The sequence below is a fragment of the Haliotis rubra genome, unplaced genomic scaffold (assembly GCF_003918875.1).
Source record: "Haliotis rubra isolate DU_JTF1 unplaced genomic scaffold, ASM391887v1 Scf1455, whole genome shotgun sequence".
Taxonomy (NCBI): domain Eukaryota; kingdom Metazoa; phylum Mollusca; class Gastropoda; order Lepetellida; family Haliotidae; genus Haliotis; species Haliotis rubra.
In genome coordinates this window covers 113,610-140,297 of record NW_025765398.1, presented here as the reverse complement: position 1 = coordinate 140,297, position 26,688 = coordinate 113,610, and the positions used below count along the sequence as shown (strand labels likewise).

Sequence of the window (26,688 nt, the reverse complement as noted above, 5' to 3'; positions counted from 1 at the left end):
TGGTTCACCACCGCTATAAGATTAAACGCACACAGTGGAATATATGGTCGTTTTATATCACAGTTAGATGCACTTATATTTATACAGGCCAGACAAAAAGGCGTAGACATTTTTTAGCTGAAGCTGTAGTTCTACATGGCTATATCCAGACCATCGACGGTTGTCATTCAGTACCAGCAACGGTAAGGCGAGTAACGCAGTAATGTATTCACAAACATTGAAATGATTATTTGTATTTATTAATTTCAGTCAACGCAGCTCTAGCGTCAAGCGAGATGAAATAGACCAAACCGTTCTGTACATACGTGTGGCTTTCAGCTTGTTCGGGAGGAAAGAAACACAAGCGCCACGTCCATCAGTTCATCTCACTTAGAGGGGTACGTTGTGCCGTTGACATTGTATCTCTAGGATGGAAACAGAGGCTGTCGGCTCAGATCGACCAAACAATGGTGGGATTTCATTTAAATATTCATACTTAACATTATGTACTGTATATTCGCTTTGGAAAGAATGTTCATGTTCAAAGTTTTCCGACGGAGGACAACATCATTATGTACGCCATACATTTGCAGAAATGTAAAATGTTCTGTTTCCAGAGTACACAGAAAATATAAAAATCTTCCCCGTTAGGGTGTGGTGTAGCATATATTGCCACCATGTCACAGTGTATACATGGCAACAATGAGATTCATATATGGTTCCTTGAAACATCATATCCAGACACGTGTTTAGGCTTCTTGACGTATCTAATGAAGATAACCTGAATTGTACTAATATCTTCGAAACTTTCTACACACATACAGTATGATGATATTTCTGATTATGCTGCACCTAAGCTACGCAAATTCAAATTGTAACCTAGATGTTAAACTAGGTCATTTACTCCCTGTGCAAAAAGCTCAAGTGTCAGAATTAATTTATGTTTTCTGTCTCTATGCACGAGACTGACCAAAGTTCACGGAGTTTTGAAATTTGAACAATGTCTACAAGATCAATATCAGTTTCATCACCAAAAAGAGAAAGCAGACAAGGATGTGAGAAGATTTTTACAAACTGATATCTAATGCATCGTGTGTAAAGACGATGAGGATGAGGAAACAAATTAATATCAGATCAGGATTTTTTTTTCTTTAAATGAGACAATCAGTTATTGAAAGTATTTATTGAAGTTTTATTTCTCAAAGGGTGTCAGATGAAGAAGTCCTAACAAACATAATATAAGTGGAACTTTCTGCAGATAGATAGGTCTGAAGAATCTAAATATTCTAATCTAATCTAACCCGCTTGTGAGATCACGAAATGACAACGCGTATCTTGTTCAGTCTATACATGGAGACGCTTAATATTCTGACAGTGGCAAAATGAAAGAAACCGTGTATCAGGATCGGTGTGATGATTTATATGTTATAATGTTCATATTCTTAAAACATAACATTGTTAATTTCATGAAACGATATGATATGCACAACAATGTTGTCATCAGTCTGGAATCCTAAACAGAATTGTCATGATAAGGCTAATGTAAAATTAAAATGCTACATAAAACCTCACATTTACCTAGTATGTATATATGGCAATTGTACATGTGATGACTATAGATCCATGTGTGACAGTTTAACCGGGAGGCTATGTTCTCATATGTGACTGGCCTACATGACGCTTTTGCAAATAATTTCATCTGTCAAGTTGCACCGGCACTGGGGAGTTAGCAGAGGTTAGTTTTATGTGTGCAGTGAGTGGTAATGTTGACTGTTGTGTCCTGATAAATATCAAAATATCTCTTTTGGTTAGTCATTTTAGTTTCAAGACCTAATACCTAAGCTTAAAGCTTGTTTTCTGAACTGACAGATTCAAAACTGGAAGTGCTCATGCTTTAAGGATTTATATTGTCACTGATGAAGTTACCTCGTTTCTGATAAAGTGAATTAATTTGAACAGATAAAAAAAAACAATTAAAATGTTTGGTCCAGTGATCACATGTTCTGTATAACCAGAAAAGGAGAAGTAAATGGGCATCCATATACTGTAAACTGGTAGCTCTATGTTTCTGTTTGCAGCTTTACTTTTTGTTTAAGATCCAGGGAAGACATTGTACGGGGAGTACAATGGTAATTGCTGCGACGTGAAGAAGAGGTTGGACTTCTTGGACTTGCGTAGGACAGATCCTTTACACCTTGCAGTGTCGTCCAATAACAACACGACGTTCCGCACCCAGCCTGCCGGGCACGAGGACTTCCTGCGTGACATCTTCAAGGTCATCATGGAGGACATTGTCCAAAAGGCCGGAGATCGAGAGGGCAAGGTCAACGAATGGATGGCTCCTGAAGAGTTATCAGCCAAGATGGACCTGGAGCCTCAGCCTATGAGCGAGAGCCATGAACACCTGTTGGGCAGGGTCAAGGATGTTATCAAATATAGCGTCCGAACCGGCCACCCTCATTTCGTCAACCAGCTCTACTCCAGTCTGGACCCATATGGTCTTGCTGGTCAACTCGTGACGGACGCTCTCAACTGCAGTCTCTACACCTACGAAGTCGCTCCCGTCTTTACCGTCATGGAACTGGCGGTGTTGGCGAAGATGAGACAACTGATTGGCTACGAGGGCGGGGACGGTATCTTTGCTCCTGGTGGATCCATTGCCAACATCATGGCGTTGAGCTGCGCCCGACAGATGGCGTTCCCCGAGACAAAGAAACGGGGTCTGTTCGGGCTGCCACAGTTGGTGTTGTACGCGTCTGAGCTGGCCCATTTCTCCATCACTAAAGCGGGATGTCTTCTCGGATTCGGGAAGGATAACGTCAGACTGGTCAAGACCGACCCTCAAGGTCGGATGATTCCTGAGGACCTCGAAGCCCAGATTGAGGAGACGAAAAATCAGGTACGACTTGTTGTTGCTTGGTCCTAACAAGAAATCCGAACACTCAGAAATACCATGCTTACACATAATACTATTTTGTGTTTCAATGAGTTACCAGCTGGATCTATCAAAATAACTTGAGAACCATTACGTCTATGACCATTTTCAGATCAAGAGTTAGCTTCCTTATATACCAAAGAAGATGAAAGACTCCCAGGATTAGAATATAGTGAGTGAGTGACTTTAGTTTTACGCCGCACTCAGCAATATTCTAGCTATATGGCGGCGGTCTGTAAATAATCGAGTCTGGACCACACAATCCAGTGATCAACAGCATGAGCATCGATCTCCGCAATTGGGAACCGATGACATATGTCAACCAAGTCAGCGAGCCTGACCACCCGATCCCGTTAGTCGCCTCTTACGAGAAGCATGGGTTACTGAAGGCACATTCTAACCCGGACCTTCATGGGTAGAATATAGTGGAAAGGCCCAAAGGGTTGTAGTACCCAGTAGTACCTTCCAGAAGTAAATATAGCACACCACTGCACATCACTGACTATCCACATAAACAATGTTTTACACATGGAACAGTTTTACGCAATAAATCAACAACGCTGACACATAACACAGACGTATGGTGGGTACGAGCGTTACGGTCTTGAAAGACAAAACATGGGTCAACATAGTGTGCAGAGGGCTTTAACTTTGGCACCAGTATATTGTCTCTGTAGAAATGTCTGTTATACCCTCCTTGGACAATATGCAGTGTCGTTCGGAGAGGAACTTTGGTGCCCATGTCCAGTGTTTGGGATGTGTTTTGACGTTAGGTTTCTATCAATGGCGTTCGTTAAGTTCGTTTTTCACGATCCTCTACTATTTGGGGATGACATATAGTAAAAAGCGTTGTAAAACGTTACTTCTTCACTCCTGTGTTCTGAGGGTAATCGGTATGGTTCATTGTCACCACTGGGATCTAAACTATTCCAGGGTGCACGTCCGTTCTTAGTTGTGGCCACAGCAGGAACAACAGTGTTTGGCGCCTTCGACCCCATCAACGACATCGCCGATGTGTGTGTCGCTAATGGTTTATGGCTTCACGTGGATGGTGCTTGGGGAGGTGGCGTCCTCATGTCCCGACGTCATCGTGGGTTGATGGAAGGCGTGGATCGCGCAGATTCAGTCACTTGGAACCCTCATAAACTTCTAGGCGCTCCACAGCAATGTTCAACCTTTCTCACCAAACACAAGGGCGTGCTGCAGGAGGCTCACAGCGCCCACGCGCCTTACCTTTTCCAGCCCGATAAGTGCTACGACGTCAGTTACGACACTGGCGACAAAACGTTCCAGTGTGGCCGTAGGGTCGACGTCTTCAAGTTTTGGCTCATGTGGAAAGCTAAGGTAGGCAATAGCATCTTAAGAATCTTAAGTTACAGAAAGGGACAGATTTGTCAAGATTTTTATTACAGTATTAGAGGCCCCCAGCCCAAAGTACATGTTTTGTCTGACAAACCTCCTTTCACAGAAGGTTTACATAAAAGTGAATGAATACAAACAAATGGTACAAATACAATATAAATAGTGAAAAACAATGCAAGAGAACATTTCAAACAGCTTTAAGCAGCATATGGAAAATAATCTATTTTATGAACGCTTTAGTCACTTTTGATATTAAATTTATCTCCCTTGAAAAGACTGTTCCTCTCCCCCACCCCCCACCCAGAAGTTCTGCTTTGCATGGATAAATAGTTATTTCTCTTTCTTGTGGCAGATACGATGAATTTTGAGCTTTCAAATGGAAAGTTATATATAGCTTTGGTGAAGTTTTCAATGCCTATGTGCTTATTTCTCAGATTTGTGTGTGGTTTGGAAGGGACGGGTTTGTGTGTGGTTTGGAAGGGACGGGTTTGTGTGTGGTTTGGAAGGGACGGGTTTGTGTGTGTGGTTTGGGATGGGACTGGTTAGGAAGGGGCAGATGTGTGGTTTGGAAGGGACAGATTTTGTGTGCTAGTGTGTGGTTTGAATGGGACAGATTTGTGTGTGGTTTGGAAGGGACTGGTTTGTGTGTGGTAGTTTGGAAGGGCATATATGTGAGCGACATGATTGTGTGTGTTTGGGAAGGACAGATTTGTGTGTGGGGCAGATTTGGGTTGGAAGGGACATGCTAGTGTGTGTTTGTGGACAGATTTGTGTGTGGTTTGGAAGGGACAGGTTTGTGAGCGGTTTGGAAGGGACATGTTTGTGTGTGGTTTGGAAAGGGCAGATATGTGAGCGGTTTAGAAGTGACATGTTTGTGTGTGGTTTGGATGGGACAGGTTTGTGTGTGGTTTGGAAGGGACAGGCTTGTGTGTGGTTAGGAAGGGGCAGATTTGTGTGTGGTTAGGAAGGGGCAGATTTGTGTGTGGTTTGGAATGGACATGCTAGTGTGTGGTTTAGATGGGACAGATTTGTGTGTGGTTTGGATGGGACAGGCTTGTGTATGGTTAGAGACAGATTTGCAATGACAACATATGGAACCTAATTAAGCTATGGAACCTAGTTAACCAAGACCGTGCGTAACCGTCTCAAGGCTGTCGGTTTGTGGTCAAGAAGAGTCTTCAGGCGTCCAACTCTGACTGATCGACATCAAAGGCAACGTCTGCAGTGGTGGTGTGGTCGATGGCTATGGAACCTTCTGACCTGGAGACGGATCTATTGGTCAGACGAAAGTAGGTCCCTGCTTCATGTTACGGATGGTCGTCTGAGAGTTGGAGGCACATTAACACTACCTATGTACCGAGTAACATGTGTCCTACTGTTCCCTACTGGTGGAGGCTCTGTTATGGCGCTACTGAAACTCTCCCTTGGCCTGCAATGAGCCCTGACCTGAACCCCATCGAGCACATCTGGGACATTCTTGGTCGTGGTTTGCAGGCAAGGGTACCTCCCTCACAAAATGTGAGTGAATTGAAGACATCATTGCATGAGGATTGGCGGCAGTTGCCTCGGGGACGTATCCGTCGGCTCACTGGTGGCATGGGGATGCTGTCAGTCAGGTAGGTGGCATCCTCGGTAATCCCCAGGGTATACGTTCCGATACTATACCCTGGATGCATGTACGGCTCGAGCCGATGGTTTTATTACCTCCCATTGCTGGCTCCGCATTCTCACAGTAGCCAATCAGATAAACCGCCGTTACAACCATGCTTGCCAGTGTCAACAAAGATAGAGGTCGCAGCCGCGAAAGTTTGTTCACAGTGCGACTCAGATTTTTTGGGGAAACATACAGACAAATTGACAGGTCAGAAATCTTAAAACAGATATGCAAGAATTCCTTCTACCTCTTTCAGAGTACCTCTGCAACAATATATTATTGTGTTGCCAAGTTTAATCGGTTAGATAATTTAAAATGCGAAAGTGGGTTGTGATTGGCACGCTCGACTTCCCAGCGTAGACACCTGATTGGATAAAAGCCAACCAAGGGAGGTAATGAAATCATCGGCTCGAGCCGTAGATGTATCCAGGGTATAGTGGAGATTTATCGGAACGTATACCCTGGAGATTATCGAGGATGGCAGGTGGAGGATACACGAATAACTGATGTCAAACACCTCGGTAGATTTTCCTATACTGACAGCGAAATCCGACTTGCGTAAGTTGCGTCGTAAGTTCCATGTGTACACGTGTGTGGCGTTATTGGTTCAAGTTCCACTAAAACATCGATGTTTTCAATATGTAATTTGGAGGAAACAGTAACTGCTATTATACATGATTTATTTTCGACTCAAACTGCAGCTTTCACTTATTTTTCAGGGTACTTTAAACTACTTTAGTGGATTGCACTTACATATCGTGTGTTCACGACTGACAATGCGTGTACGAAATGTAAGATTTCATCAGATGTGAAAACGTGTGTGTGTTGTGCATGTGTGTGTGTCGTGCGTGCGTGTGTGTGTGTGCGTGCGTGCGTGCGTCATGCATGTGTGTTAGCTGACTTTGCTTCGGTTTAACACGGTTACTCCACCATGATACAGTAGTACTGATCATGACTCAAAGCCATCCAGTCCTTGTTTTAACCCCAATATGTCAGGGCAAGGTAACAACAAGAACCGTGTTTTAACGTATTTTAGTTCATTACTTCATGATTGTATTGTTTCCAGGGTACACAAGGTTTGGAGCAACACGTCAACACTCTGTTCGACAACACCAAGTATTTTGTAGAAAGACTTAAAGTGCGAGAAGGCTTTCAATTGGTTGTCTCAGGACCACAACTGACCAATGTCTGCTTCTGGTACATCCCGCCATCACTGAGGAAAGTCCCGGAAGGCCCAGAATTCCGTGCACGACTCCACAAGGTGGCGCCACTAATCAAAGAGCGCATGCTCCGCACAGGGTCCATGATGATTACCTACCAGCCACAGAAAGAGCATGTCAACTTCTTCCGGTTGGTGCTGCAGAGTTCAGGGACAACGTTTGAAGACATGGACTATTTTCTCGACCAGATTGAGAAGCTTGGACATGACATAATTATGTGAACTGAAAGTATTCTCCTAATCAGAGGCTCTTGTGGTCAACGTAGTACCTCAGCAAAGGTCAGCGAGATGGGCCGATTCTTCATATTTTCCTCAGCCGATTTATTAAATCACACGTTTCATTTTTGAAAAGTCTATACATTTCGACTCTTGCTTGTCATGAAATGGTTAACTTTCACTGACAAATGTCCTATTAAGGTGAAATACTACTTCCGTTTTCTTATTTAGGCCTTGTTTACTGTAGTTGTGTAGTTCCCTTGAAGACATCAAAGTCCCTCAAATATCCAACGAGGCTTCATACAATAGTGATGTATTGTCACATTTATTCCTGTGGCGAGGAGGTGGCGTAGCACATTGATTAAGGCGTTCGCTCGTTACGCCGAAGTCGTCATATGGGTACAACGTTTCTGGTATCCCCGTCGTGATATTGCAAGAATATTGCTAAAAGCGGAGTTAAACTATACTCACTCACTAACGTGATGTGGCCATTAAGGCAGCATTTGTTAAGAACTATGTAAGACAATCCTTAAACTGTTGTATACAATCAACATAAATTAGCTCGTGGCACACAGATGTTGCGAATGGAATCTGATTGGTTCTATCTATTAATGTTCATAGATTGCATTAACTTTGATTATATCCTGGTTTTTTATTATTCTTCCTGTTTTGAATGATTAAGACCTTTAACAATATAAATGGACTTTATTAAAATGCATTCTTAGCTGAAATTCAAACAAGTATTGTTATTTCTAGCTTACTGGAAAAAGTACACGAACTTAATCAAAAAGCTTTCTACGGAAGAATTTTGTATGCATTAAGCACAAAGAATCTTGTGAACGTTAAGCACAATGCATTTTCCCGAACATTATGGGGAACAGGGTGTCTTTTTAAAACTAAAACCACTGCTACGTTGACAGCTGTCTCAGTACTTAAGCATGGCTACCCTCGCTGTCAGTATCACTCATCTGTTTATGTTTGTATTACATGACTGAGTGGAGGTTCGTGAGGGAAAATAATCGACATCGCGAGAAATAAATGATAAAATAATCAACATCCAGAGAAATAAACGCCAAAATAATCGAAATCACAAGAAATAAACGAGAAAATACTCGAATTTCGAGTTTGGGGAAATCGAAAAAACAACAACAGAAATTACGAAATTATGACTTCATAATATTGCCAGAAAATATTTCAAGCAAAGGTAAGTTGCTGAAAGTTGCGAAAAACTATGTGGAATAACGTGTAAATAATCGAAGCAACATTAAAACATTTAAAGTTTTTGGAATGTACTTAAAATATTGAAAAAAATAATCGAAACTATAACTGAACTATAACAAATATGAAAATATTTGTTGACGAAACCAACACTGGCTAACAGACCTAGAAACAATTAAGGAGACTCTGGGATTCGAACCTCCAATATCACGGTCAACGGAATACAAGTCCGCAGTGAAGTGTAGCACCTTAGACAAGTATGCACCCTTGACTTTGAGTTAAACATCATGCGCCAGAGAGGTCGTAATCATCAATGGAATTAGATTTGGGAACATCAAGAGTCCTCGTCATTCAATAGTCGACAAGGTAGATGTGGATCTGTGGTTGTCTTTCTTTGCTGGCATACACGTGAATGAATGAGTGAGTTGGTTGGTTTGACGCCAGTGTTACAGTTGGGCACCAAATATACGCTTCACAAACACTTGTTGGAAATCGACTTGACTCGATGTGCCAATTCTTCTATCACTCGACTACCAGATCGCCCCAGACTTAATCAAGACACGCTGCTTGTAAATACTTGTAAATAGTATATAACGCCAGAGAACTACCTGTCTCGATGGTCGGACCAAACAAATCCCATTGTGCGTCAAAGCCAAACTAGTGGTGAAGATTATATGAATGGTTCGTTGAATATCAGCGATGTCCTTTTCATGTTGGACTGAAACACCCGTGTTTTCAGAGCCAGCTGAAAGACACCAGGTACACTGAACAATAAAGCAATTCCGCAATGAGATCAAGCATGTTTTATTTTTTAAAAGAGAAACTTGCTGTGGGTTTTGGGGTTTTTTTCCTTTTTTGCTATTTGTGTATACAATTCAAGCTTCCTTATTAGCTGTAGGCGCTGGGGTGATGAAGGTTAAAAGTCCTCATTTTAACCTACCGGGTATTCGTTCCCTGCTGGACCTTGAACAAAGTCATTTACCTACTAGGGAGACCAATCATGTTTAATGTGTTTCAAAATGCTGATCTCTCAGGAGTCGATGAGAATTACCCATCCAGCTACTCTCCGCAACCGACGGTTGCTTCATTTGCCTGATCACAGTATGTTGATCACAGTATGGATGAGTTTAAGTCAAAATACCAGCAAAGTAGTTATTCTGGCAATAACAAACGCAAAATGTTTATTTTGAATGTGAATAACAGTTTTGTGTTGACGCTTGTTTTCTGCTAATAGCCAACAACGTGACGTGACAGCACCCGCTTCATCAATCCACGTTCATAAATATAGACCCAGCAACCATTTGCAAAATATCCTCAAAAGACAAACGTTATTGTGACACTCAAACAACAACAGATGCAGTGTTAAACTTCGAATGAAATGTTATGACATGGATAGGGAAACGTTCCTAGGTATGGTAACGCTCAACAGACCATAAGAACAGCGCACCTGACATATGCAAATGAGCCAAAACACAAGACGGTGTTCCCATGACAAGTTCGAGTATGTTCACCTTATGCATTGATGCAGGCCATGAACCTTCGCCTCGTAAACGTCGATGAAAGTCCCGGAGATCATTCCATATCCGACTAATCATTTGGCAGAGATCCTACCGCATAGTTATAGAATTCGGATGACATCGTAAACGTCGATCCTTTTCAGCCCCATACGTGTTTTAACAAATCAGGGGACAAGCAGTTCCAAAACAAGCTCATTTTGAGTAAAGTGAGCTGAAAAAAGATAACCTACACAACCCGAGGTCAAAGATCAAAACGACGAAAATTGATTCACTGGTGAAAATATACAATAATATATTGTTCGACTTTATTAAATTTAAAACCAGTAAATTTGGTACAAATAATTATAGAATGAAAATGAAAATCGTTGTTTCAATAACATTTTGCTGTTGCTGAAACGAATATACTCTTAGAATATTCCAACGTGTTTGTCTCTTGGTTTGGTTCGGTGTTTGGATAGGGTAGCCAGGCTCGCTGACTTGGTTGGCACATGTATGTCATGGTATCCCAATCGATGCTCATGCTGCTGATCACTGGATTGTCTGGCCCAGACACGATTATTTACAGACCGCCGCCATATAGCTGGAATATTGATGAGTGCGGTGTAAAACTTAAACTCACTCACTCACTGTTTCGATGTTTGTGATACACTGTGTCAACACCACTTTGAGGTAAAATGTTCCCATCACCGCTTTCATAACGAAAACAATCACATGACCTTTGTCATAAGTTTGAACAAGCAGGTCAATGGTATGATCTCTGTCATATTTCCCATGGTGTTTCGTTGGATAGCTGTCTATTTAGGACAGGAGTCTGTCAGTTGGTCCACATCACTGTATTCGTGAGTTTTACGCCGCACTCAGCAATATTCCAGCTGTGTGGCGGCGGTCTGTAAGTAATCGAGAGATGGACCAGACAATCCAGTGATCAACGGCATGAGAGAAGAGGACAATTTTTTACTTCTTTATTCTGTATAGGCGACGTTTTAACATAGATTCAAATGTCGTCGTCAAGCAAGTGGTACATGAAAAGTAATTTGGGTGATATATATATACATGAGATGTACAGAATATAGAAGTTGTATATCCATAAAAAAGTGTCCTCATCCTTCATCTCCTCAACATCTAGAATGGCAGTCAAAGAAAACAGCATGAGCGCCGAGCTGTATTCGAAATTTTGATATGTGTCACTACATACTGGAACAGGAATGGTCGTCCAGCCGATTGCCAGCCAACCTGCCCAGCCACTGCCCAACAGTCAAGTCCCGACCAACGCAAAACTTTCTTAGTGAAATTCACTGTCGGGTACTCCCGTATCGTATATCTGTGCATGTATAGACAGCCTGCAGTGCCCAGCACCTCATACACAATCTACCCTTATGGCTAGCCGGTCTTTATCTGAGGTTAATTACAGTTAACTGACCGACACGTGACTGCGCTGCTGACCATAGTCATAACGGTCAAGCTGCTGTTAATTCATTTGTATTGCAGCCATGTCATAACTTTGACAGTGAGTGAGTGAGTTTAGTTTTACGCCGCACTCAGCAATATTCCAGCTATATGGCGGCGGTCTGTAAATAATCGAGTCTGGACCAGACAAACCAGTGATCAACAGCATGAGCATCGATCTGCGCAATTGGGAACCGATGACATGTGTCAACCAAGTCAGCGAAACTGACCACCCGATCCCGTGGGTTGCTGAAGACCTTTTCTACCCCGGATCTTCACGGGTCCATCACTTTGACAGATATAGTTAGTTGAATATAAACTCAGAGATTGATAGGACTTATACGATACATACTCACGTATTAAATGTGAATATTAGCAGAACATAAAACCTCTACTTGAAAGACAGGTGAATAGTTAGTATTTTGTCAAGTCACCATGGGCAGCAATGTAGGCTTCAATGAGGTTGGGCATACTACTTATCAAAGAAGTTAGAAAGTCGTGGTCCGTGCTGTCCCAATATCGGACCACCTCAATTTCATTTCAGCAATATTTGTCAGATTTTTCTTATTTACACTTTCCTTCATAAGTCCCCAAACAGTTTCCATTGGATTTAGGTCAGGGCTATATCTTGGCCAATCTAATAATGTGATATTTTGGGTCCGAAAACAGGCCTGTGAATGCTTTGAACGATGTTTTGGGTCGTTGTCCTGCTGGAAAATCCAAACATTTCCATAGAACACGAGAGCAGATGGAAGTAAATGTCCCTCGAGAATCTGTGTACCGCTCAATGTTCATATTCCCCTAGAATACACAGAGGTGCGTTTCCCCTAACACAGATATGCCACCCCACACGTTAAATTTCGGACTGTACCTCTTGGCGCTGATACAAGGTTTTTCAGTTTGTTTGGTCTCGAATTTCAGTGTATTAGGAAACAGCCACACAGAACTTTCATCTGAGAAAATCACATTGTCCCAGTTAAAATTTCTATGCTGTAAGCACCAGTTCAACCTTCGCTCCTTTTGTTCAGGTTTCATGATCGGTGATGGAATTCCTCGACTTTTCTGCCAACCCATTGCATGCAGCTCAGTTCTAATTGTCTCCTTACATACAGCCACAGCTCCTCTATCAATCATATCCAGCCTTAAGTTTGCTAAACTCCTTCGTTTGTTTTTAGAAACAAGAATACCAAGCCGCCTCCTGTCACCGACAGTCAATTTTCTGGGCCTACCTGAGCCTCCCTGGTGCTCAATGCCATATCCATTTGCAATATTTTTCAAACCACGATAAACAGTGGACAAACGGATGCCTGTTCTACTTGAAATCACTTTAGCTGATCTGATGTCCTTGTTATAATACTCTAAAATCAACTTCCTCTTCTCTAAATCATCCATACTGAGGATCACTGAAAATGTCGTCTGCTAGCCAGTAAACAAAGGGGGATAACTCTTCAAAAACTAATGAAAACGGATTAACGGAGTTGTCTCGTTTGAATGAAACCAACCACTTGATAGCTGGTCAAGGTTTTTTATACTAGAAATCCAATTAAACATATTCCTAAAATTCTCAATAATTTCTGGTCATACTATATTATTGTAAACAAGTGCCTGCTGGTACAACTGGTGTCATTACTGTTAACAAGTACCTACTGGAATGACCGATGTCATTACTGTTAAAAAGTACTTGCTGGCATAACTGGTGTCATTATTGTTAACAAGTATATGCTGGTATGACCGATGTCCTTACTGTTGACAAGTATCTACTGGTATCATTACAGTTAACAAGGACCTGCTGGTGTGACCGATGTCATTACTGTTAACAAGTACCTACTGGTATGACTGGTGCCATTACTGTTGACAAGTACCTACTGGTATCATTACAGTTAACAAGTTCCCGCTTGTGTGGCCGATGTCATTACTGTTAACAAGATCCTGCTGGTATGACCGGTGTCATTACTGTTAGCAAGTACCTACTGGTATGACTGGTGTCATTACTGTTAGCAAGTACCTACTGGTATGACTGGTGTCATTACTGTTAACAAGTACCTGCTGGTATGACCGGTGTCATTACTGTTAACAAGTACCTGCTGGTATGACTGGTGTCATTACTGTTAACAAGTACCTGCTGGTATGACCGGTGTCATTACTGTTAACAAGTACCTGCTGGTATGACCAGCGTCATTACTGTTGACACGTACCTACTGGCATGACTGGTGTCATTACTAGTGACAGGTATGTGCTGGTATGACCAGTGTCATTACTGTTAACAAGTACTTGCTGGCATAACTGGTGTCATTACTGTTGACAAGTACCTACTGGTGTGACTGGTGTCATTACTGTTGACAAGTACCTACTGGTATCATTACAGTTAACAAGTACCTGCTGGTGTGACCGATGTCATTACTGTTAACACGTTCCTGCTGGTATGACCGGTGTCATGGCTGTTAACAAGTACCTGCTGGTGTGACCGGTGTCATTACTGTTGACAAGTACCTGCTGGTATGGCCGGTGTCATTACTGTTAACAAGTACCTGCTGGTGTGACCGATGTCATTACTGTTAACACGTTCCTGCTGGTATGACCGGTGTCATGGCTGTTAACAAGTACCTGCTGGTGTGACCGGTGTCATTACTGTTGACAAGTACCTGCTGGTATGGCCGGTGTCATTACTGTTGACAAGTACCTACTGGTATCATTACAGTTAACAAATACCAGCTGGTATGACCGGTGTCACTACTGTTAACAAGAACCTGCTGGTATGACCGGCGTCATTACTGTTAACAAGTACCTGCTGGTATGACCAGTGTCATTACTGTTAACAAATACCTGCTGGTATGACCAGTGTCACTACTGTTAACATGAACCTGCTGGTATGACCGGCGTCATTACTATTAACAAGTACCTGCTGGTATGACCAGTGTCATTACTGTTAACAAGTACCTGCTGGTATGGCCGGTGTCATTACTGTTAACAAGTACCTGCTGGTATGACCAGCGTCATTACTGTTGACACGTACCTACTGGCATGACTGGTGTCATTACTGTTAACAAGTACCTGCTGGTATTACGTTTGACATTACTGTAAAGTAGTACAGGACTGGTGTGTCATTATTGCTAACTAATACCCCATGTTGTAACTCCCAACTTTCCGCCTTATTATTATTATTTGCTGAACGATGTGGGACCTTTCCCCCGAGTTCCTGAGATCTTATTTGTGATAATTCGCGATATATATAGATGCGAAAATAAAGCCATGATAACTTTGCTCTGCACTTATATAGATATTTAAGGCGATCCCCAAATGTGAAAACAATCCAATCCAATTCAAACTAAAAAACACTTGAATTTTTATTAAGTGTAGCTGTTTTCCAGATGTGAAAACATTTTTACCAACGCTTTTCAGTTTATTGGTTGAACAAACTTTCCTATGTTTAGTTCTTTTATTTGCTGTAATTCTTCAAAAGAAAACATAACGCAATTGAAATTTGCACAGTACCTCTCCCTTAGACCAAGTTGGTGGTCCCCAAAACGTGAAAACAATCCACTCAATATTTTTTTAATTATTTAAAAATAGAGCAAACTTTTGAAAGTTTACATTTTCAAATTGCTGTTATTTTTAACAAGTTAACTATCACAATTAAAAAAAACCCCACAATTTAAATTTGCATTGGAAATCCTTTACTCAAAGGAGATGGTCGCCAAATTTGAAAAACACCCAACCAATAGTTTTCAAGTTATTAGTTTCTACAAAAATCCGGAATCTTCGGACGGACGGAAGGACGGAATTCCTTCGTATAACTTTATACCCAGTACCTGTGTAGGTCGGCGATATAATAACCAGAGAGGACATATGTGAAACTATTTGTTGATATTCTAGCCGGCAGTGGTATACGTACATTTGGGACGCGTTCTTACACGAGGGTGTTTTGGGGCTTGCCATTCATCTTTGTATTTTTAGAAGGGGTCAGATACCATGGAGAACAATCGATGTGGGAGTAAGCCAAGTCGGTCGCACCTGGGGCAACAGGTAATACAACTCTTCTTCTGTTAACATAAAGGTCGTTGTAGTCCATTGTGACGTCAACAGTGCGCGATATTTCCTTTTAACATCAAGGTCGTTCCATTCCACTTTGACGTCATCAGTATCACGTGCAGAATATGTATAGGCCAGAAGCTCTCTCTCTCTCTCTCTCTCTGTGTGTGCGCGCGTGCGTGCGTGCGTGTGTGTGTGTGTGTGTGTGTGTGTGTACCTGGATAAGAAAAAAATAGTATATGTATATTAGCTCCCATTAATAATCCCTTTAGCCCTATGAATATAGTTGGAACCGTAATATTAAATATATTTCAAACAAAAGTGCTTTCTTAAACTACCATTTGCTTTGATTACACAATGCCATTTAGAAATGTAACATAAACTACAAACAAAAAGTATGGGAACACCCTAAAATTTTATAGTCATATATAAACGTAAACGTGGTGCGGTCATTTATACTCTAAGGTAAATGTTACTTTTTGTGTGCTTAATGGGCACTTTAAACATGTTGGAACATGCAGTGAAGCAACTGATTCAATATTCGTGCAGTGAAATGAAACAAACTAAAAAATATCGAAAAACAAGGGTGCTGAAACACACCAGCACCATATCTGATTCATCGCAAAGATATTTTGACAAGGTCAAAGGCAAATTTAATAGAAAGTACATTTGCTGAGAAGAATATGAGTTAAACTTTTCAAATTAAATGTAATTTTACTAAAATTATGTTTTCTAATTCAACTATATCATTTGACGATACGTTTGGTTGGCACTGTATGCTCGAAAAAACATTACAAGGAAACAAAGGTTGGTACTATGTATTTTGATCAGCAAAATATTAGATAATATCAGCTCTATGCTTTAAAAAGTATCAGCAATGCTAAATATGTCGAAGATATTGTTAGACTATCATACAAATTTCCGTTTATTGACAGTCTGGCAGACACAACAATTCAGCTGATGTCAGAAGGAGATACCTTTTGATGAGTGTCAATGATGTTATAATTATTTTGTGTTACTTCACCCTCCAGATGCACTGCACCGAGATGCTGTGAAACCCTTAAAGCTGATGGATAATAATACGACACCTAATGGAAGGTTTGTAGGTGACATTATGTTATGACGGTGTGGACATGGCTTTTGGTTTACAATGTGAACTGTTGTGACTTTGGTGTTCTTGACGTATTTTACACCGCCCACCATTAATACCTTGTAAAAGATATGACACACTGATCAGAAAGGCTTATTGGTATCTGCCACCAAATATATACACCCCACATATACCTAAAATGCTTAATCATACAGTAGTTCCACATTCCTTTTTGATTGTTATAGTTGATGTAATTTTCGATTCTTTTCTAAGTCTACTTGGGTTCGAAATACGAATATTTCCTTAGGTGAGTAAACATTTGTAAATAAGTTGTCTAATGTGGGAGAAGTTAAGAAATATAGGTATGGTCTTGAAAAACCAATAAGCATATCCGGGGCTTGTTTCCATCCCAAATTACAGGATCCTGACACGTTATACAAAGAAGTAAGTCTGAAAATAGAAAATGTTAATAGAAATATATAACTCCGTATATACTGAATTATCCCCAGTGAGCTCGGAGATTCAGAACCAGTGAGAGTCTAGACTTGCTCCATTTTGGACTATTGCATTGCAGAAAGGGTTGGGCGGAAAGTTTGGAGTATAAGACAGACTTCTGGCATGTCTAAGGTCTCAGCGATACATAACGAATTTGGTTCTTACAAGGAGGGAAACGCATTTCAAAAAACTTAGTCTGCTAGTAATATTAGCATTCGTATTTTGGAAAATAAATATATAGATCTGGGCGAGTAGAAGATGTCCTTCATTTAAGGCATGCTCTACTGATCACAGCTGGCGGCTTCATAATGTCTGTTGGAACAATGCAGTTGACTGCAGTCGACTTGGTAGTGTTCATGTGGGTGGGGTCATCAGTATTTTAGGACTGACGTAGTATTGTTGACGTTCATCAGCTGATGGAGATAGTGATTCACGTGAACCAATTCCACCCTAACTATTGTCAATTCATTAACCCTCTGCTTGGAGGACAACGTAGCCATGCGACATACTGAAATCGGGAAATGAACGACAGTTGGTCTTTTTTGTATCCATCTAGGCGAGATCACCCACTACTGTCAATATGCCATGACTTAATGAACCTATTGTTTCACTTCATAGTCCCTCAAATCATTGAAACTGGCTTTAAATCAATCTGTCAAATAAATCGACTAATTTTTCAGGCAATTTGTAAATTGTTTGCATCAGGTGAGTTACACTGACTGACTGACTGAGTTTGGTTTTACGCCGCTTTTAGCAATATTCCAGCAACATCACGGCGGAGGACACCAGAAATGAGCTTCACACATTGTACCCATGTGGGGATTCGAACCCGGGTCTTCGGCATGGCGAGCCAACGCTTTAACCACTAGGCTACCCCACCGCCCCTAGGTGAGTTACAGCAAAATAGGAGTACCCTAAAGTGGCTCCCATCTGTATCATCTGGGCCGAGCTAATGTATCAGGCCGTAGCATTGCGCATGGTTGTGATTGGACGAGGTTTTGGGCTTCACACGTTGTACCCATGTGCGGAATCGAACCCTGGTCTTCGGCGTGACGATTTAGTGTATGAAGGTGTGTTTTCAATTTTTTTTTTTGCAGTTTTATTTTAAAATAGTTTCCTTTCGCCGTCAGTTTGAACATGTAGGGTATTTACGTGAGCATGATTAATCAGCATATCACGTTTGTCAATTTGTGTCAGAAAGGGATATGGTGCAGTAAGATAAATAATACCTCTGTGAAAATTATTCAAACATAGGAAGTTTGTCCACGTTGACATTTCACAAAAGGGTTACAAACAGTCATGAACTGACAACATTTGCCCCAGTCCAGGACATACAGGGTAGAGGTTACTGGCACAGCAGTTAGCCAGGTGTCATCTGCCCTTGAATCAGCCGCGCATCGTTGATGAAGTGAAGGAAAATCCCCATGGCTGCCTCGACCGCCAGCAGCACGATGCAGCGCTGTAATGGGCGGGATGTCAGAGAACGTCGTGTTTACTCCCGAGGTCAGGTGTACACAGCGGCAGAATGCGCCGCTGTCACGGCAGTGTGGGGAGGCGAATATACGCTATACTTCCCATTGATCCTCGAGCTATTCGCCTCCCCACACTGCCGTGACAGCGGCGCATTCTGCCGCTGTGCATATATCAGGACACTTCCTTAACTTTGACAAGAGGGAGTTTCACTGACTTCATATGTAACTTCAGTGTGTATGCGTGCGTGCGTGCTTGTGAATGAGTGTGTGTGCGCGTGTGAGCGTGGGCGTGTGAGTGTTGGAGCTTCCACCCAAATGAACTCCCTAAGTATCGTAGACATGATAAGTAAACAATTATTAAACTTATTGCGTGTGTGGATGAAATATTATTTATTTAAAGATGAATGTGCCTGTTTTGAATGGTCAGTGTGCAGATCATGTTTCTAACACAAAAACTGAAGGATATATACTAAATGTATAATAAATGTAACAGCATCAAGGATCGATGGGGTACGCTCGGGGTTAAAGCGTTCGTCAAGTCGAAGGCCTGTGTTCGATTCCCGCGACATGGGCACAATTAGGCGAACGCTTCGTCGCTGAAATATATCATTTTGATAAAATTTAAAAAGACGACCCAGTGATCTGGAAGATTCAGAGACTAACAACATCTACAATGGGGCTACATCTGCTGGAATCATCCTCAATTAAAAATCGCATTCCACAAACATCAGATTAAGATTTAAATGACAGGTATATTTATTGGTATCTTGCCAAACTCTGTAATAATAATAATAATAGTCCGTTTATATGGCGTTCATATCCAGGCACATTGCCTGCTCACATTACTATCTCCGGTCATGGGACACTATCGTACTTTCCGATACTTTTTCAACACCCATGCTGCCTGTTAAGCGCAATGAACTAAACACTCACATTGCCAGCACATTTTCACGGGTACCCATTTTACAGCTGGGTGAACTGAGACAATGTGGATCTAGGTATCCTGTCGAAGGATACTACGCAAATGTGCCCAACTCGGGACCCGAAGCTAGCTGCCTCCATCGGGGATCGAACCTGGACCTTCAGCGTGATAGGCAGACGCCTTACCACTGCACTATTGCGCTCCTGTCCTCTCTCTCCACGCAGCTTAACCAGAGTCGTGTTGTCACTACCTCAGGTGACCGAATTCAGCCTTACATGTATATAGAAAGTTGATCTTTAGGGGTGTGGATAGTAAACTTTTAAGGGAAAAGAACACATGCACAGATGGGATTGTTCTTCATAAGCATCATATATATATGGTACAAAAGTCATGTATCTTACATTTAATAGTCACCTATCACTTTGTGCAACCAAAGCATTACAAAAGCCTTATTTTCAGACAACATCACATCACTCTTGGCTTAAGTTCCAAACATTTGACACCGAAATTCTGTGTCAGTTCACTCAAAGGAAGCCTAGTGGTTAAGGCGTTCGCTCGTCACGCCGAAGACCTGGGTTCGATACCCCACATGGGTACAATGTGTGAAGCCCATTTCTAGGTTATATTGCTGTAATATTGCTAAAAGCGGCGTAAAACCACACCCACTGACTCGAAGGAAACAATCCTTGCTTTACAATGGCGTCTTAATCATAGGGGCGGTGGGGTAGCCTAGTTGTTAAAGCGTTGGCTCGTCACGCCGAAGACCCGGGTTCGAATCCCCACATGGGTACAATGTGTGAAGCCCATTTCTGGTGTCCCCCGCCGTGATATTGCTGGAATATTGCTAAAAGCGGCGTAAAACCAAACTCAGTCAGTCAGTCAGTCAGTCAGTCAGTCTTAATCATAGTCACGATGAAGCATATGTGGCGATGTGTTTCCGAATAAGTCAGAATATAATTAAGGCAGTGAAATACACATGTACTAGTATTTCCCAAATATATTCTTAAGAAGCCTTTTTCCAAGCAGTGACTTAAAGTCATGTGTAGCTAGATTTGTTTAGATTACAGACTGCATACAAGGCATCATAGATATTTCACACACATTGTTGATATGCTTCATGTATAGGAATTGGCAGAAGGGAAAATATCATCATTCTGAGACTGTCACAGACTGGGACAAGGTATAGAAAACATGACATTCGGACAACAGGCCAGTATTAGACTCTCTTAATTATAAACATACTTCAAATAGCTGAAACTAGAGTTCGATGTCCTTCGAATGCACATTTGGTTGAAACTGGACAATACACATTAACTCAGAAACAAAAAATCGAAATCTTACCTAATTTCTCATGAAAACGGGTTTTTTTAATGTAGGGGGCATGAACAAAGCCCATATGTTCGACAATACTATGCTTGAAATGTAAAACTATGCGACATTTGCCTAGCGATCTGGATTCATAGATCGTCAATTTAAACATGTAGAGAGTATAGTTCTTGACATTGCTTCTCAGCGTTTGGCCAAACCACAAACATACTCTGCTGAATCAGACAAAGACCGCTTGTTCCTGAATCTGAAATTTGCAAACAAGAGAATTGATCCTTTGAATTTAAGCAACATTCTGAGGCATAAAATCAGTTTCCCTAAATGTGCCCAAATATATCAAACTTCAGGAATACCAATAATATCAATTTTCTATACGAACACAATTTCAGTCAGGTTTCAATTATAAAAACGTGTTGCAGAACGTGGATGGCAGATCACGATGTAAATTCCACCTCATGTGCCAGCCAAGACTCAAAGTTTTGCTACCAACCTGCAAGACATATAATCACAGGTGACTTCTCCATTGTTGACAATAACAACATTCATCAACTATTTATATATGGACCGAAATATCGTGAACAGCCTCCTACCAGTGGGGACCGCCTCCGTGGTGTAGTGGTTAGAGCGTCCGCCCGGAGAGCGGAAGGTCGCGGGTTCGATCCCCGACTACGTCATACCATAAGACTATGGTACTTGTTGGTCCCTTCCTGGCGCTCGGCATTAATGGGTACAACAAGGACTGGTCGGCTCGGAGTCTGAGTGGGGTATTCCTGCTTCACTGCGGCATGGTATCTCAGTGGGCTAGCACTATGAAACCAGCTTAAGTCTGGGCTAGTACAAGCAGCCGCACATACACATACACATACACACGCGTGCACGTCGTCATATGAGCAAAATATTCTCAAGCACGACGTAAAACCCAACTTCACCCCACCTCACCTACCAGTCGGGACTACAGCTTTAAAATCATTATGGATGCTGTGGAAACATATGCCAAAAAATGGACCAAAGAGAGATAAACCTGCAGAATGTGTTTAAGAGTGGGTTCAGTCAGTGCGAGATGGTGTCTTTGGTTGACTGCACAAACTGAAAAAGAATAAACCCATTCTGTCCCAGCCAGCTGTCATCCAAAGTCTGCCCTGCATGAATAGTTTGTAGTTATTCCCACTAACAAGGCTTCAAATAACATAGCCATTATATGTAGACATTATTACATAAATTGTTTGATCAAAGAGCTTGGTTTAGGTGACATATCAAATAATACTACACATATGTCCAGCATGTTAACTGAGGAAGAGATCTACCTAAACCATTCGACAGTGCTATCAATGTTTGGCTTGACTTTGAAACCTGAAGACATGTCCATCCCTTTGTTTTAACTGGATTCCAAAGCTACATACAAATCCGTACAAAGAGAGATATATTGCTGGGTCGAGTAAATGTACCCCGAAATGTCTGTCTCAATTATTAACCATAATTCTTAATACTATCAAAGAAGGACTTTCTCGATATTCACAGAACGTATATGAGACAAGCAGAATTAACACCATGTGGATTCTCAAAAACTCGAAAGATTTGCTGACATATTAACAATCTCATACTCCTTGAGATCACATACTCCTGGAAGTATCAATGTGTACCACACTTTTCTATTCAGGTAGCCCCTAGGGTACACTTGTGGACCAATTATGGTAATGTGGCAGCCGTCTATTACTCACGTACAGTTTGGGGAAATCCACTTTTTGTCGAAAACCCGAATGAAAACTCTTCATGTTTAAAGATCACATATACCCTACGGGGTACAAATACATAAATCACTAACTGGCATCGTTATAAATGAAACCCCGTCATTAAAACTACTCATTTCGACCTTTAATTGACTTAAATCGACCTTTTTGACAACAGTGCACAATTCTCACCCGCGAACGAAATTTCAACCAATCAGAGCGGCGCGTCTCTGTGACGTCATATGAGGAATAGCTTTGAGGGCCGATGCAGAATTCATCTACATTTTAGGGGGTAAATTATCTTGTTTACAGGCTTGTATAAACCTGAAATCGTGACAATTGTTGTGGAAAATGAAAGCTATATGTTCTCACAAACTACTGTCATTTAATTTTGTCTCCTGCTTTGCCTAGTTTCTGAGTTACAACTTGTTTTCATAGACGATTCTGTCAAAATCGATTGGTGTCGTTAGGCCCTATTTGTATAATGACTGATCCAAATTGATCCCATTTCTGTGTTTTTTGTACCTCGATATTTAATCATGTCATGTAAAAATCTGTTCGTATTCTCAAAACAGTGTCGGCCCATAAGTTTTCACATGCAATACAGCAATTAATACTCCCTTGTTGTAACCCGTGTTAGGTGGTATAAACCTACACATGTTATTTGTCATCATTCACTTGATGGTCAGTTAATGAATTTATAACAGGTATAATTAGTGGTAACACAGACTCGTCCAGTAGAACATCTTCAACAAACAGGAATACTATCAAAGACCGTTGTTTTACCAACTCTAAATTGATTTGCAACCGTTCTGTTCTCATTGGTTGAACGGAACACATAGATGTCTTTTGGTTTGGGACACTCTGCACTTTGGTATGAACCAACTCAAATACCAATTAAGTCATCCTAAAATTGTGCTATCAATCTTTGTCGTCGCCTGATCTAATCATGTCGTCCCACCATGACGATTGCCTGTCTTTCTTCCACACTCACTGTACAATCCACAAATTAATGAGGTTGCAAGTTGGTAGCAAACTTTTTTTTTAAGTTTTCTCCGATAGCTCTGCAGTCGGTCCACTTCAACGTCAAGCTCATGACGGACTCGTTACTGAATACTTGAATATAAATATTTACATACCCTATTTACCTACCTTGTTTAATTATCATGCGAACGCACAATAAATGTACATCTACACGTGTTTGTATATTTGCATATATGTAAATATACTCACATATGTAAATCATCTGCATGCAAACAGGGTATAATAACCTAATATTTTTGTTTTGGGTTTTTGAATGGCATTTAGAAGTGATACACAAAAGGAAGAGAGTGTTTTTATAGTATGACCAGAAATTATTGAGAATTTTAAGAATATGTTTAATTGGATTTCTAGTATAAACAACCTTGACCAGCTATCAAGTGATTGGTTTCATTCAAGTGAGACAACTCCGTTAATCATTTTTCATTAGTTTGTGAAGAGTTATCCCCCTTTGTTTACTGGCTAGCAGACGACATTTTCAGTGATCCTCAGTATGGATGATTTAGAGAAGAGGAAGTTGATTTTAGAGTATTAAAACAAGGACATCAGATCAGCTAAAGTGATTTCAAGTAGGACAGGCATCCCTTTGTCCACTGTTTATCCTGCCTGGCGCTCGGCATTAATGGGTACAAGGACTGGTCGGCTCGGTGTCAGTATAATGTGTCTGAGTGGGGTATTCATGCTTCACTGCGGCTAGTGGGCTAGCACTATCAAACAAGCTTAAGTCTGAGCTAGTACAGGCACCTGCTCATACACATACACACGCATGCACGTCGTCATATGAGCGAAATATTCTCAAGCACGACGTTAAACCCAATTTCACCTCACCTCACCTCACCTCACCTCACCTCACCTCATTAGTTTGTGAAGAGTTATCCCCCTTTGTTTACTTGCTAGCAGACGACATTTTCAGTGATCCTCAATATGGATGATTTAGAGAAGAGGAAGTTGATTTTAGAGTATTATAACAAAGACATCAGATCAGCTAAAGTGATTTCAAGTAGAACAGGCATCCGTTTGTCCACTGTTTATCGTGTTTTGAAAAATATTGCAAATGGATATGGCATTGAATACCAGGGAGGCGCAGGTAGGCCCAGAAAATTGACTGTCGGTGACAGGAGGCCGCTTGGTATTCTTGTTTCTAAAAACAAACGAAGGAGTTTAGCAAACTTAAGGCTGGATATGATGATAGAGGAACTGTGGCTGTCTGTAAGGAGACAATTAGAACTGAGCTGCATGCAATGGGTTGGCAGAAAAGTCGAGGAATTCCATCACCGATCATGAAACCTGGACAAAAGGAGCGAAGGTTGAACTGGTGCCTACAGCATAGAAATTTTAACTGGGACAATGTGATTTTCTCAGATGAAAGTTCCGTGTGGCTGTTTCCTAATACACTGAAATTCTGGACCAAGGGGCAACGCCCCTCTGTGTATTTGAAGGGAATATGAACAGTGAGTGGCACACAGATATTCTCGAGGGACATTTACTTCCATCTGCTCACGTGTTCTATGGAAATTTTTGGATTTTCCAGCAGGACATCGACCCAAAACATCGTTCAAAGCGTTCACAGGCCTGGTTTCGGACCCAAAATATGACATTAGCAGATTGGCCAAGCTATAGCCCTGACCTAAATCCAATAGAAAATGTTTGGGGACTTATGAAGGAAAAGTGTCAGTAAGAACAATCTGACAAATATTGCTGAAATGAAAGAAGAGGTGGTCCGATATTGGGACAGCATGGACCACGACTTTCTTACATCTTTGATAAGTAGTATGCCCCGCAGCATTGAAGCCTGCATAGCTGCCCATGGTGACTTGACAAAATACTAACTGTTCACCTGTCTTTGAATCTGGAGTTATGTTCTGCTAATATTCACATTTAATACGTGAGTAATGAGTGAATTTTTTTTTTAAGAATTACAATCTTAAATTCTCAATAATTTCTGGATGTACTGTATGGATGTCAACTTCTATATTATGAGAAACACAACGTTTCGGGGTATGTCCTGACTCCTTCATCGGGTGATTGATAAAGAAGTTGACATACATAAAACTCTCTTCCATATTATTTTTTGCATAGTAATTCCTATGTATTTATAACAATGTATGTTCTTTAAAATATGATATTTAATTCGGAATCAGAATTTCTAATCATTTTGGAACCATCAAAATAAATATAAGTACATTTGTTTTTGATACATATATATTTAGTCTCCATGTTGTACAATATTTATCAAAGCAATCTAACATGTGTTGTAAATCATGTGGATCGGTGTCGTCGGCATGCAACTTAAGAAATAGAACACTTTTGCATTATTTATTTAATGTTAATATATGAGTGAGTGAGTTTAGTTTTACGCCGCACCGAGCAATATTCCAACTCTATGGAGGCGATTAATATATGAAGATATTACAGCTTTTGGCTGTGCTCCAAGAATAACTGAGGATATATAGAAAATCTCGCACAAGTGTCTACTGATATCAATTATGACCTGTGAAGGTCCGGGTTAGAATATTGGCCTTCAGTAACCCATGCTTGTCGTAAGAGGCGACTAACGGGATCTGGTGGTCAGGCTCGCTGACTTGGTTGTCACATGTCATCGGATCCCAATTGCGGAGATCGATGTTCATGCTGTTGATCACTGGATTGTCTGGTCCAGGCTCGATTATATACCGACCGCCGCCATTTAGCTGGAATATTGCTGAGTGCGGCGTATAACTAAACTCACTCACTGATATCAATTATATCAACACGAGTGTATAAAGTTACAAATATCTTGACGAGGATATTTATACTTTTATCAACGAGTGTATGTAAATATTTTCATTCAATTATTCATTAACGATTCAGTCATAAGCACAGGGTCGTGTCGCGCTTAAAAGCAGCGTTAGAAAAACATAAAGGTATATAGACCCTACCCTAGTACTATATAAAAGGAAAGCCTTCGAATATTTCGAAATTATTTTACGCGCTGAACTCTAGCTTTGATTGAGGAGGGGGTGGTTTCGTCGTTACATCCCTTTCCTTTTATATAGTACTA

The 26,688-nt window shown here is 41.1% G+C and overlaps 1 protein-coding gene and 1 long non-coding RNA gene across 4 annotated transcripts; one reads left to right on the top strand and one right to left on the bottom strand.

The window, feature by feature from the left end:
- The first annotated feature begins 221 nt into the window (after window positions 1–221).
- LOC124269555 (acidic amino acid decarboxylase GADL1-like) lies at window positions 222–8,096 on the top strand. Of its 3 annotated transcripts, none has more exons than XM_046704587.1 (4): window positions 222–449; window positions 2,076–2,878; window positions 3,848–4,258; window positions 6,997–8,096. In XM_046704587.1, exons 1-4 carry the CDS (start codon window positions 410–412, stop codon window positions 7,369–7,371), a joined length of 1,629 nt encoding a protein of 542 aa, XP_046560543.1. In that variant the 5' UTR covers window positions 222–409; the 3' UTR covers window positions 7,372–8,096. The 3 variants fall into 3 exon arrangements, with proteins under 3 accessions (XP_046560543.1, XP_046560542.1, XP_046560544.1); XM_046704586.1 differs by lacking the exon at window positions 222–449 and adding an exon at window positions 1,639–1,714; XM_046704588.1 differs by lacking the exon at window positions 222–449 and adding an exon at window positions 1,742–1,786.
- On the bottom strand, window positions 7,954–26,241 carry LOC124269557. Its single transcript, XR_006896535.1, has 4 exons — window positions 26,231–26,241; window positions 25,130–25,134; window positions 23,786–23,798; window positions 7,954–8,025 (listed from the first exon to the last, which is right to left on the bottom strand). It is a non-coding gene; the product is annotated as an uncharacterized LOC124269557 (long non-coding RNA).
- Between the last annotated feature and the right edge of the window lie 447 nt (window positions 26,242–26,688).